The sequence below is a fragment of the Zingiber officinale genome, chromosome 6A (genome assembly GCF_018446385.1).
Source record: "Zingiber officinale cultivar Zhangliang chromosome 6A, Zo_v1.1, whole genome shotgun sequence".
Lineage (NCBI taxonomy): Eukaryota > Viridiplantae > Streptophyta > Magnoliopsida > Zingiberales > Zingiberaceae > Zingiber > Zingiber officinale.
The window spans coordinates 121,907,854-121,920,372 of NC_055997.1; the positions used below are offsets into that span (position 1 = coordinate 121,907,854).

Sequence of the window (12,519 nt, forward strand, 5' to 3'; positions counted from 1 at the left end):
GGAAGGCACAACAAGGGATGGCTTAGGCGAGGAGAATCGCGAGGGCAAGAGAGAACTAGGGCTTTAGTGAGGAGAATAGTTAGGCTTGGCAAGTAAAAGAGAAAAAGATGATTTTAGAGAAAAAAAAAATACTGTTTACATATATATATATATATAAAAGTTGACCTCATGATTTTTCGTTGTATCATATTTGTTGGAGCTTTAATTGAATTTTATTTCTCTCTTAGTTATTTGTCAACAAGCAAGCTCTATGTTCTTTTGTGATATGATCTTCATTCCACTTTCTTGGTAACTGACGACGTCCTGCCTTCTAATTTTTCTTAAAACAGTGTCATATTGCTTGATTTTTAGAATTATTTTTTGTAAAGAAAGTTATAGTTGATACATGAATATGAAAGAAAGATTTCACATATCCAATGCCCCATGAAAAGCATGTAGGAGCTGCAGCAGATTGGGATATGGTTTGGCAGAGGATTCATACAATCTCCAACTCTTGCACAACGCCTTGGCCCCTGGAACCTGCCTTGACGACTGCCATTATCTTCCTCTGAAGCGCCAGCAACCCTATGCGCTTCCAGACGACGTAGAGCACAGCACTTGTAAATATGAGAAATCCAACCACTAGTATCACCCTGTTTTGATACAGTCGAGTATTACAATCAAGCAATACGCGTGTAACACAGTTAATGTAACATGAGAAAAACAGTATTAGAAAATTCAATTCTGACCATAAAAGATTAAGATCGTCTGGTGAAAACAAAATAAGCGGAAACAAGGAGATTATGTTCAAGGAAGAAGCAACAGTGAACTCATCCCAAATGAGCTCACTGATGCTTGAGAATTAAATACAGTTGTTGTATTGCCACTCACTTCTTAGTACAAATTTTTCATTTGTCTTCTGCCCTTGATGTTTTTTAGTATAATCTATGTGATACTTTTCAATTTTCATTGCCAACTTTAGACATGATCCAGTTAAGCAATACATCAAGATTGATCCGTCAGCAAATTTTAATAGTATATGGACTGTTTGTTATACCACCAAACTCGAGCTTTTTTACTTGTATGATCTAATTTTGAGACATTTGATATGTATGAGGATTTGTCATGGGACCATGCGTCAGCAATGGTGGGAATTTGGTGATTTCAATTGTTAGGTCTTCATATGAACAAACAATTGATAATATCTATACCTGTCAAGAACATCTTGCCGACGCATTGTGGATAGCAAGTTGCGTGTTCGCATCAGTAGAGGCCGATGTCCTTTGTATTCACTTTCTGCTCGTCTCAAAACACCCGTTGATTCCTCTGCATGGTACATTCCAGAGGTAGGAGAATTAGGGCCACATTCACAACAGTCAAAAAAAATTTTCCGAAAAACACAACAGCTAAAATTGCAAACAGTCTTCATAGAAGTATTGACAAGAACAATAAGAAAATCCAGAATGGTGCTATGAAGTATTGACAAGAACAATAAGAAAATCCAGAATGGTGCACATAAAGAAAAAAAAAACAGGACCGCCCGGTGCACGAAGCTCTCGTCATGCGGGGTTCCAAAAAATGATCCATTGTACGTAGCCTTAACCCTGCTTTTTGCAAAAGGCTATTTCCAGGATTCGAACCCGTGATCTTTTGGTTACAAAGCAACAACTTTACCGTTGCGCCAATGCTCCCCTTCTCACTCATGGTATACAACCAAGCACAAGAACAAGAACAATAAGAAAATCAAGAATGGTGTACATATCAAAAAATACATTGTCAATCCCTTCTCACTCATGGTATATAACCAAGCGCAAGAACAAAAATCAGAATAATAAGTGCTAAAGATTTGATAGGACAACCATTTACTCTTAAACCAGTAAAAACCCAATTTATCTATATAATAGATCGAAATTTTAAAAGTATGTCATCAGATACCTGTTTGATATCACTATCATGCTGCAAATGTGTGGGTAACATGGGTTACATCTGAAGCTTTCAAAGGTTAAGCTGAGATCATTCACCCGATAGCCAATATAAAACAGCTAGACCAAGTGGTTTAATGTCACAATGAGAAACAACTTACACGAGCAAATCAACAATCTCCAGTAATCAGAGTCTAATTAAGTAACCAGATAATGGAACAACCTGATTTTCATTCAACTTAGCATTTAAAATAGTCAGCAGGTGCCATTTTTTCAATGCTATATAACTAAACATTAGAGTCACCAACTCACTATTCCACCATTTACATAGATCAATTTAACCCAAACTTGGTTATATAATTAAACAATTGAAACCATCTTAATCTACAATCAGGCATGTTATATAATAGTAGGTTAGATTACAAAATTTATTGTACTAAGTTCAGCGTTTCTGCTAACCTAAACACAATGATATGATCAAGCAATAAAGCCATCTTAATCTGCCCTCAGGCATGCTATAAAAAATAAGTTAGATTACAAAATGATTGTACAAAGTTCAATTTTTTTGCTCTTCTCTCTTCGTTATGTTTCAAGGAATCTCTAGAACCAATTCTCAATTCATTTGGTGTTTATCACAATGTTTAAAGTGTCAATAGGCATTGGTTGGCTTGGTGGACCCATATCATTTTCAGATTGTCACCTGACAATCAGTACAAACTTCTTGTTGGTATGGTGCTAGTGTTGATACAGTACCACCTATGGCAAGGTAGTAAAATTCAATGCTGGACAGGACTATTTGCATCTTATCTTGCACTTCACCTCTTACCTCCGAATATAAGTCTGTAACGACTAAAAAATTAATTGAACTAAAATTTAAAATTTTGGTAACTGGTCATTTGACTGTTAGTCAATGTTGATCAATCAAGGTTTCTTTTTCTATTATACCTCCTATGCAGCTAAGTAAGCACAACGTGAGAAACATCTCTCTCCCTTGGTTCTGTTTCTCCATCAAATTCTTGTTTCTACTCCGAGTAAACAAGGGGCTTAGAGTTATTATTTAAAATAGGATGGTGTATATTGTGATATTCAGCATATTAGCAGCTAGCACATTTGGTAATCAACTGGCACACAAAAAAAATAGAGGATATTTATCTTGTCAATGTAGTATAACTATCAGTGCTCAATCTTATTTTTTGAAAATCTTAAAGAGATTGACCATACCAAATGTTGCCAAAGTACTTGCACTTCTTTCTACTTCCTGTAGAAGGTTAGGTAAATGGTCTTTAGGACTATGATGTTGATGAGGTAGTTGTAGCATATATATGCATCATGTCTCAATACTAACCTGAACCATAATTTGGCGCGTACGGCGGAGGCTCTCTGTAATGCTTTCGGCAGCTGATGTCATTCCAACCTTTGTTCTACATCCATGAATAATTGGCCCACTATAAGCTTTTAAGCTTAAAAAAAATCATAAAATGGAACTCGAAGGGCTTTATTTATCATAATCTGAATCCAATTTTTTAAGCGAACAAAATATATTACTTAATATAAATAAATGAAATCTGCTTAGAACGTGTTGAGATAAGAAATAAACTAGAACAGTTATCGAACAATAAACCTCCAAAATTTGGATACAAATCTCACAAGGCCATAATAAAAAGGAATTTTCATATAGAAGACGAAACTTTGGAGTAATCAAAAACAAACATACATGCATAAATTCTAATGGGATTTAAATTTTGTTATCTACTAACTGATATGTGGCAATTACCAACCTGACAAAATTTTGGAATGCACAATACTACAATAGTAAATGCCAATTAGCCATATATAATGTAAGCCATTCAAATCTTTAAATTATTTACTATTAAATTTTGTTTTTTTTATTCTACAAGATAACAATTCATCATCAAGCCAAGATTTGAGTTTGCTATATGAATTATGAATCTTATTTCTTCAGAGTTCTTACAACAATAAGGTTAAAATCCATGTTTAGAGATTTGGACAACTTTCGTATTGGCTGTTTGTGCATCACACAATCCTCACCCCTTTGCATTTAGGCTTTTTCATCCTTGCTAGCCAAAGCTATCCCTCCCCCTTCTTTTCTCCTTGCCTCCTCCCTCCTCTTCTATATTTGTCACAAAGGTAATAAACTCATACCGTGCATCTTGTACAAGTCCAACTATATATTTTGTAGCCTATATAAATGCTCCGCATGGATCATTATTTAAAAGTTTAACAATTGTTCTAGAAAATAGATAATGGTGCAGAACTTAATGCCAAAACATACTTGATCATAAAAACAAAGAGTATCGACGTTATTTTATTGTTTTCCCTTCTAATATTGACCAGCCAATCACCTGGAATATTTCTATCTTTCTGTCCCAATTGAAGATCCATTTATATATTCTTAGAATAAGAAAAGTGCTACTTTAGAAGTTATCAATGTGACAAGGTAGATAACATACTGCAGATTACGTCTACGGATGGTTGACTCTTCTCCACCTCCTAGAAGAAGTTCTCTCTGCAAAGTAAAAATCCAATATTGGAGACAACAAACAACTAAAACCAAATAAAGAGAAAATTAAAGGGAACAAAATAAGACAGTAAGTTTTGTACGTAATATATATTCACCTGATGACCTGCAAAACATAATGGATAGTGTTTTGGCATATTACAGAGGAACTCGAAGAAGAATTTTAACCATCACAGGAAATTCAAGTTAAATAATGATCACCTCTTGCTGAGCAGCTTTTCGAATGTTGTTTTTGGCTTGCAAGTTGGCATTCCTCAAACTCTTATGCAAACTAAATAAATGGATACAAAACGATTCAAGAAAGAGAATATTTAATTTCAATAAATACAGTAAATGCTTGAGAGTTGAACGCATACACAGGGAAGTAAAATTACAGAAACATTATCTTCAGAGCATCACGAGAAAAATTTAGTCAGAAACTTACCTTTGATATTGCTCCTTCCAAAATTCTAAGGTAAGCTGCGCAGATTGAATTTCCTCTTCTGTTGAAAGCTGCTGGGCCAAAAAATCAAGTTTAAACTGCAATGACCTAAGCACTGCAAGTCCATCTTGTGCAGCACCGTTTAACCGAGGAAGTGAATTTGCTTCCTCTGTTCCTTTTCCAGACGTTCCGCAACTTTCTATCAACCTGATACGATCTTGAATTTGGACAACCGATTGATCCCACTCCTTCTTCACTTTTGCAACAGTTTGTGCAACCTCATCCATTCTAAAATTACCAACACAAATGCAATCAGACCAATGTAAAGAAATAAAAATGAAGGTAAACTTTTTTTGCTGTGAACATCTGTCGAAATTCATGCAGTGGAAGAAATTTTATTTGTCATTTCTAGTCATAACTACCACGCTACCATCTTAATGTTTTGACCTACTATCCTATGTTGTCTCTATAAAAACAAGGGTTTGCCCAGGCGCAATTGAACGCCAGGAACTTTCTCCACCTAACTGAAGTAAGATCCGTCCGTCAAACGTGAAGGAAAAGTGGATGATCTTGAAAAACCACTAGATCTGCTCACCGGAGGGAGCGTTCACCGTCCGCCGTCTAGACAGGGGGCTGAGGTTGCGGCTCGCAACCGAGAGACACACGGACTCTCGCGAGAGGAGACTAGGAGATGAAGGATGACCACCGAGAAGCGTAGCGGCCGGCTCCGCTCGCGCGCAGCCTAGGGAGGCTATGGCCAGCGATCCTCGAGGGCGAACGAAGTCGGGAGAGTATGAGATCGGAAGGGGGGGAGCTCTCTATCCTGAAGGCAAGTAATCGGAAAACAGCCAACTTTCAAAATAGCTCCAACTATTTAAGAGTATTTTCAAAATGCCCTTACGTTTCATTTACTAAAACACTTATAAAATTTTATTGTATTATTAAAATTCCATATCCAAAATTAGATATACACACAAACATATGCAATTTTAACATACAAGAATACCAAATAGGCTTTCCTACGACTTGACCTCGAAGGAAGACCTAACCGGCATATTTGTTTGTTGATTTATCATTAAAAGAGGTCTCACCTCTTATAAAATCATATAATGTCCTCCATAAAATAGTAACTTATTCTCATTATTATTTCTCTAATATTTTTTCTCAGCTAAATTGATAACGAACCCGTAAAAATCACACAGAGTAAAATTGCATCTCCTTGGTTAACCGACATGGTTTCAGCATTTCAACATTTCAAAATCCACTAAGCTCAATTAATTTGATCTTCCACATGGGACGAGAAAGAAAAAGCACACATTCCACATTCGCCCAAAAATCAAATGACATTAAACAAAACTCAGATGTGGTGAGGAGAAAGAACTGCACCGTCGATGCAACCGGAGAATTGGACAAGAAAATCATTAATCTGATCCTTGTAACATATCCAGCATCCCGAACCCTCCGACGACACCGAACAAAAAGAAATCCAGCGAAGATCGTCCCCTTCAGAGTGGCGTCCCCGCCGAGGTTCCCCTCGCCGTCCTCCGTGAGGTCCCCATCGTCCCTTCCCTTGCCGTTTTCGAAAGTGAGGTTATGGGGCACGTCACTGGCCTTGCGGAGGGTGGCCTTCTTGGCTCCTTGAGGAAGGAGAAAAGGGCGAAATGCGGCGATGCGGCGCGGAGTGGGAGTGGGAGAGGGAAGAAGGCAAGGCAGTGCATGGTTTAGATGTAAGTACTTTTCTTTTGTATATTTTTTTTCTATGTAAAGGGAAGTTCGATGTTTATTTTATGCGAAAAATTTATAAAGAGAAGGATTAGGGGTAATAAATCGATTAATAATCCAATGAATTAAATCGTTTAAATTAAAATTAAATAATTTATTTTTTTATTTAATTAACTGATCAAATTTTTATATAAAAATCAACAATCCGAATGATAAAAATATCAGTTAAATCGATTAAAAATTAAAATTATCAAACTTTTAATTAAATCGAGATCAGGAAGAAGAGTTATAAATTATAAAATTAGGTATTTTAACCTCACCATTCCGATTCCAATTCTGATTAAATAAAATTTTAAATTTATGGATTTAATTGAATTTTAAATTTTAAAATAAATGCCCAATCGATTCCACTGAAATAACTAATGTTTTAAGAAAAGTTTAAATTTCTGAATTATCTGAAATATAATTTGTAAAATATCTCATAAGAATTAATAAATACGAAATGACTGACATTATTTAAACCCTAATTCTCCCTCTCTCCCGCCAATCCTTGATCTATAGATCACTGTTATCTTCGCCTTCATAGGAGAATGTTCAGCTGTAGCTGCCGTCTCTACAACTGCCGCTGTCAAGATTCAATATCACTGCGATAAAAATTGTATGTCAACGGAATATATAATTTATTCCGGATTCCAGGACATAATTTTTTTTATGACACCTCCTGAACTATGAATTTGAAGAAGGATTTGTAATTTTTTTAAAATAAAAAATTCTTATTTTTTTAATACAAAACATTTGATGTTAGTGGCACTATCCATTTTATAATTTTTTCTCCATAGTTCAATTTGGTAACATTAACTAATCTTTATTGATCTGTATTGTTTATCCATGCTACATGTTGCAGTTCGGAATTAAGTGATTACTATTTTCTGTTAGCCGGGAGTCCTATAGTTTCTTTTATTATTATTATTTTTACTTTTACGACAAATAAGTATTATATTATTAAGAATAAGATATTGTTTTTTGTATTATTTTTTTATTGCAAAGAAAAGAAATTAATTTTTTTTCCTAATCGAACCGACCATACTTTTATAAAAAAAATAATAAATGGAACTGATAAAATATAAGTTAAATGGGTAAAAAAAAATTACAAATAACAAACTTTCAATTAAATTAAAACTTACAAGGGTAATCCTAGGGGTGTAATTGAGTCGAGCTGAGTCAAATTCTTGGATGTTTAAGTTTGGCTCATTTATAATCGAGCCGAACTCGAACTTTATTTAACGAATATATTCATGGCTCACGAACTTATTCGAGCTTTTATCAAACCTAAACGAGCTTAATAAATATAAATTATAAATTTAAATATTCATTAAAAACTAAATTATATATTTTTTAAAAATTATAATATTCTTGTTAAAATTTATAATTTTATTCTAATAAACAAATTTAATATATTTATCTATGTTTTTCATAAGTAGAGTGTAAATCTATAAATTTAATATCAAAATTATTATTATTTTTTTATTTAAAAATTGATTCATGAGCTTAACGAACATGTTCACGAGCTAACGAGTCGAATATTGTGAAGCTTGAGCTTGGTTTGTTTATCTTAATGAGTCTAATTAAACGAGCTCAAATAAACTTTTATTGAATCAAGATTCGAATAGCTCATGAGCGACTTGACTCATTTACATCCCTAGGTAATCCTGAATTAAGAAATTAATTAAAATGAAGTTAAATTTAATAAACAGGATGTTTTGAGTGAGAGCTTGGTTAATAATAGAACTGACTAAACTGTTTAAATCAAAATTGAACAATTCAAAATTTTTTATTTAATTGAAATTATCAATTTTTTATATAAAAAGTATATCAACTAAAACGACAAAAATATAGATTAAATAGAGTCATAAAAAAATCGTGATTAAACCAATTTGACTAAAATAACTAACGTTTTAAAATAATTGAATTTTGAATTAACTGAACTAATATTTTTGCAATAGAGCTTGCAAAAATTAAGAAATGTAAAATTAATTGAACTGATTTTAAACTCCCAACACTCCCTCTTTCCAACCCTCTACGTATAGCCAACATCTTCTCCTCCATTGGAGAATGTTCGCGATCACAACTGCAGCTGCCGTGGGTTATCGGAGAAAAGGATAAGTAAAAGGGTGAGCAAATTATTTAAAGATCATTAACAAAAAAATATTTTAATTAAATTGATTTGTTTATAAAATTTTAAAAATGGTTAAATAAAATAATTATTTTTATTAAATGATATAAAAAAATTACTTAATTTTTTATTAAAAACTTTAATATTTTTTACTTTTAAAAAGTTAATTTTTTAATAATTGAATTAATTATTTTTTATTAATTTGATTTATTAAATTTTAATAATAAAAAACTATAAGTAAAGATAATAGAGTGATTTATTGACATGACTGATCTGGTGATAAGGTCGGGGGGCTCTCATGAGGGTAAGGTCAACGACACGTGGGGGTCAACAGTCAAAGGGGGGGTCAACCCCATGGGCTCGACGAGCGGGCGGGACAGGCCGATCACTAGGCAATGATTTTCACCCGAGAGAGTAACCATCTGGTCGTGAGCCCAAATTTCCAAGGAAGGGAAAAAGATCATATGCCCGAGCGGATAGTCCGCTCGGATCATATGGCCGAGCGGATAGTCCGCTCGGCCGCATTGCAAATCAAGAGTGAAGGCCGAGCGGTTGTCCGCTCGGCCAGGGTGTCAGGCTATGAGAGCCGAGCAGGCGACAACTCTGAACCTTCCCGAACGGACGACCACCTACGCCGGACCAAAGACGAATGCTCTGACCGAGCGGCTTGATGGTCGATTCGAGAAGAGGAAGTCAAAGAGTAGAGGACAGTGTGGACGTCATCTCAGTAACCCCTATTGCTGACAATAGGCATGTTCAAAGACCAGACCATACTCAGTATCGTACGACAAAAGGTTCTGTTGTCCCATCAAGGAGACGCTCAGACTGTAGCAGTATGGCGTTAGACATGCTCTTCTGATAAGCTCATGCTGCGGTATGGTGTAGGACACGTGTACACCTCGGTTTGTGTACACTAAGCTCCCATAGCTCTACATAAGAGCTCTTAGACTTCACCGGAGGTATGAAATCTCTGATCCTGGAAGCCACCTTCTTGTTTTTTGTCTGCCTGACTTGAGCGTCGGAGGGTCGTCGCCGGGAACCCTTTCCCGGCTCGACTTCTTTGCAGGTTCGCTGGAAGTCAGTATGAGTAGTCGGAGATCTACGTCAGCAGCTGGAGAGAGCCACGTACCCAGCGTTCGTTGATTCAGCGATTCGGACAGGATCAATTTGGCGCCGTCTGTGGGAACGCTCCTGAATCCGATCGGAATCAATGGACGAGGCTGGACGACCACACTCGATGATGCTCTCCACAGAGGAGCTCGATGCTTTGATCGAGACAAGAGCCGCTAAGCTTGTGGAACAAAGACAAAAGTCGCAAGCCGAGCGGATTGAGCAGCAAGCAACATCATCATCAGGTGGCCGAGCGGAAGCACCGCCGCCCACAGTTCCATTCCATCGGGCTCTATTCCGCACCCCTGAAGCCGCAGCAGTTAATCGTGATCGAGGATCTTCTTCAGATGAAGTACCAAGACGAGACAGCAGAAAAGGCAAAGCCCCCCGAGCGGACGCCTCACCCGAACGGATCAACCGTCAATTCTCAGAGGTTATTCTACAAGACCCTCTGCCAAAGCACTATGCGCCCCCGACGATCGGTGAATACAATAATGGAACTACCGACCCGGATGATCATTTGGGTAAGTTCGACAACACGACTACCTTTCATCAATACACAGATGGGATGAAGTGTCGGGCGTCCTATGGGTCATCCGAACAACCCCAAAGGAAGGAACGGGCTTCACGCCTTTCCATCTGGTATATGGCGGTGAAGCGGTTATTCCTGTCGAAGTCGGCGTCGAGTCCATCCGGATCCAGAACTATAATGATGACAACGCCGAGCGGAGGAACATGGAGCTGGATTTGGTCGACGAAGAGCGAGCCAAGGCGTCCGTCCAGCTGATGGCGTACCGGCAAAGAATGAAGCAGAACTACAACCGACGCATGATCCCTAGGGCATTCCAGTTGGCGACCTTGTCTGGAAGAAAGTAAAGCCGGTCGGCGACGTTGGAAAGCTGGAAGCTCCTTGGGCGGGCCCCTTCAAAATCATCGAAAAGCTCCGCTCGGGTGCCTATTATTTGGAGGATGAAGACGGGCGGCAGCTGGATCGACCATGGAGCGCGAATCATCTCCAGCCGTACCGAGCTGGGTAAGAGGTGCGCTGATGTAATTTTGCATATGCTTTGGTCGCCTATGTACTTGTAATGCATGCAGCAAAAATGATAAAGGATGACAAATAGCTTCGCCGAACGGCAGTGTTAAAGTTAGCCTTAAAGCCCGTCGAGCTCCGACGTTAAAAATTGAGAGACGAGCCGGCGTCTATAAACCCTCCGAGCGGAAGACCGTCGAGCTCCGACGTTAAAAATCGAGAGACGAGCCGGCGTCTATAAACTCTCCGAGCTGAAGACCGTCGAGCTCCGACGTTAAAAATCGAGAGACGAGCCGGCGTCTATAAACCTTCCGGTCGAAAGACCGTCGAGCTCCGACGTTAAAAATCGAGAGACGAGCCGGCGTCTATAAACTCTCTGAGCGGAAGACCGTCGAGCTTCGACGTTAAAAATCGAGAGACGAGCCGGCGTCTATAAACCTTCCAGTCGGAATACCGTCGAGCTCCGACGTTAAAAATCGAGAGACGAGCCGGCGTCTATAAACCCTCCGAGCGGAAGACCGCCGAGCTCGACGTCAAAATCGAGACGAGCCGGCTATAAACCCTCCGAAGCGGAAGGCCGCCGATCTCCGACGTTAAAATCGAGACGAGTCTGCCTATAAACCCTCCGAGGGAAGACCGCCGAGCTCGACGCGTTAAAATCGAGACAAGCCGCGCCTATAAACCCTCCGAAGGAACACCGCCGAGCTCCGACGTTAAAAATCGAGACGAGCCGGCGTCTATAACCCTCCGGAAGACCGTCGAGCTCCGACGTTAAAAATCGAGAGACGAACCGGCGTCTATAAACCCGCCGGCCGGAAGACCGTCGAGCTCCGACGTTAAAAATCGAGAGACGAGCCGGCGTCTACAAACCCGCCGCCCAGAAGACCGTCGAGCTCCAACGTTAAAAATCGAGAGACAAGCCGGCGTCTATAAACCTTCCGGTAGGAAGACCGTCGAGCTCCGACGTTAAAAATTGAGAGACGAGTCGACGTCTATAAACCCTCCGAGCGGAAGACCGTCGAGCTCCGACGTTAAAAATCGAGAGACGAGTCGGCGTCTATAAACCCTCCGAGCGGAAGGCCGTCGAGCTCCGACGTTAAAAATCGAGAGACGAGCCGGCGTCTATAAACCCTCCGAGCGGAAGACCGTCGAGCTCCAACGTTAAAAATCGAGAGACGAGCCGGCGTCTATAAACCCTCCGAGCGGAAGACCGTCGAGCTCCGACGTTAAAAATCGAGAGACGAACCGGCGTCTATAAACCCGCCGGCCGGAAGAATGTCGAGCTCCGACGTTAAAAATCGAGAGACGAGTCGGCGTCTACAAACCCGCCGCCCGGAAGACCGTCGAGCTCCGACGTTAAAAATCGAGAGACGAGCCGACGTCTATAAACCCTCCGAGCGGAAGGCCGTCGAGCTCCGACGTTAAAAATCGAGAGACGAGCCGGCGTCTATAAACCCTCCGAGCAGAAGACCGTCGAGCTCGAACATTAAAAATCGAGAGACGAGCCGGCATCTATAAACCCTCCGAGCAGAAGACTGTCGAGCTCCGACGTTAAAAATCGAGAGACGAACCGGCGTCTATAAACCCGCTGGCCGGAAGACCGTCGAGCTTCGACGTTAA

The 12,519-nt window shown here is 39.3% G+C and overlaps 1 protein-coding gene across 2 annotated transcripts; it reads right to left on the reverse strand.

Annotated features, from left to right (window-relative positions):
- Positions 1–314: 314 nt before the first annotated feature.
- LOC121997827 lies at positions 315–5,708 on the reverse strand. Of its 2 annotated transcripts, none has more exons than XM_042552459.1 (8): positions 5,457–5,708; positions 4,865–5,149; positions 4,642–4,711; positions 4,373–4,428; positions 3,247–3,322; positions 3,123–3,159; positions 1,191–1,305; positions 315–632 (listed from the first exon to the last, which is right to left on the reverse strand). In XM_042552459.1, exons 2-8 carry the CDS (start codon positions 5,146–5,148, stop codon positions 476–478), a joined length of 795 nt encoding a protein of 264 aa, XP_042408393.1. In that variant the 5' UTR covers position 5,149; positions 5,457–5,708; the 3' UTR covers positions 315–475. The 2 variants fall into 2 exon arrangements, with proteins under 2 accessions (XP_042408393.1, XP_042408394.1); XM_042552460.1 differs by having other exon boundaries at positions 5,387–5,708.
- Between the last annotated feature and the right edge of the window lie 6,811 nt (positions 5,709–12,519).

What these genes read in the sequence shown, in the direction of transcription:
- LOC121997827 (XM_042552459.1), bottom strand. Translation starts at nt 5,148, where the DNA reads ATGGATGAGGTTGCACAAACTGTTGCAAAAGTGAAGAAGGAGTGGGAT. An exon ending in GAAAAGCTGCTCAGCAAGAG is followed by an intron (nt 4,429 to 4,641) that starts GTGATCATTATT and finishes TTTACTTTGCAG; the next exon opens with AGAGAACTTCTTCTAGGAGG. An exon ending in ATCCGTAGACGTAATCTGCA is followed by an intron (nt 3,323 to 4,372) that starts GTATGTTATCTA and finishes TCATGGATGTAG; the next exon opens with AACAAAGGTTGGAATGACAT.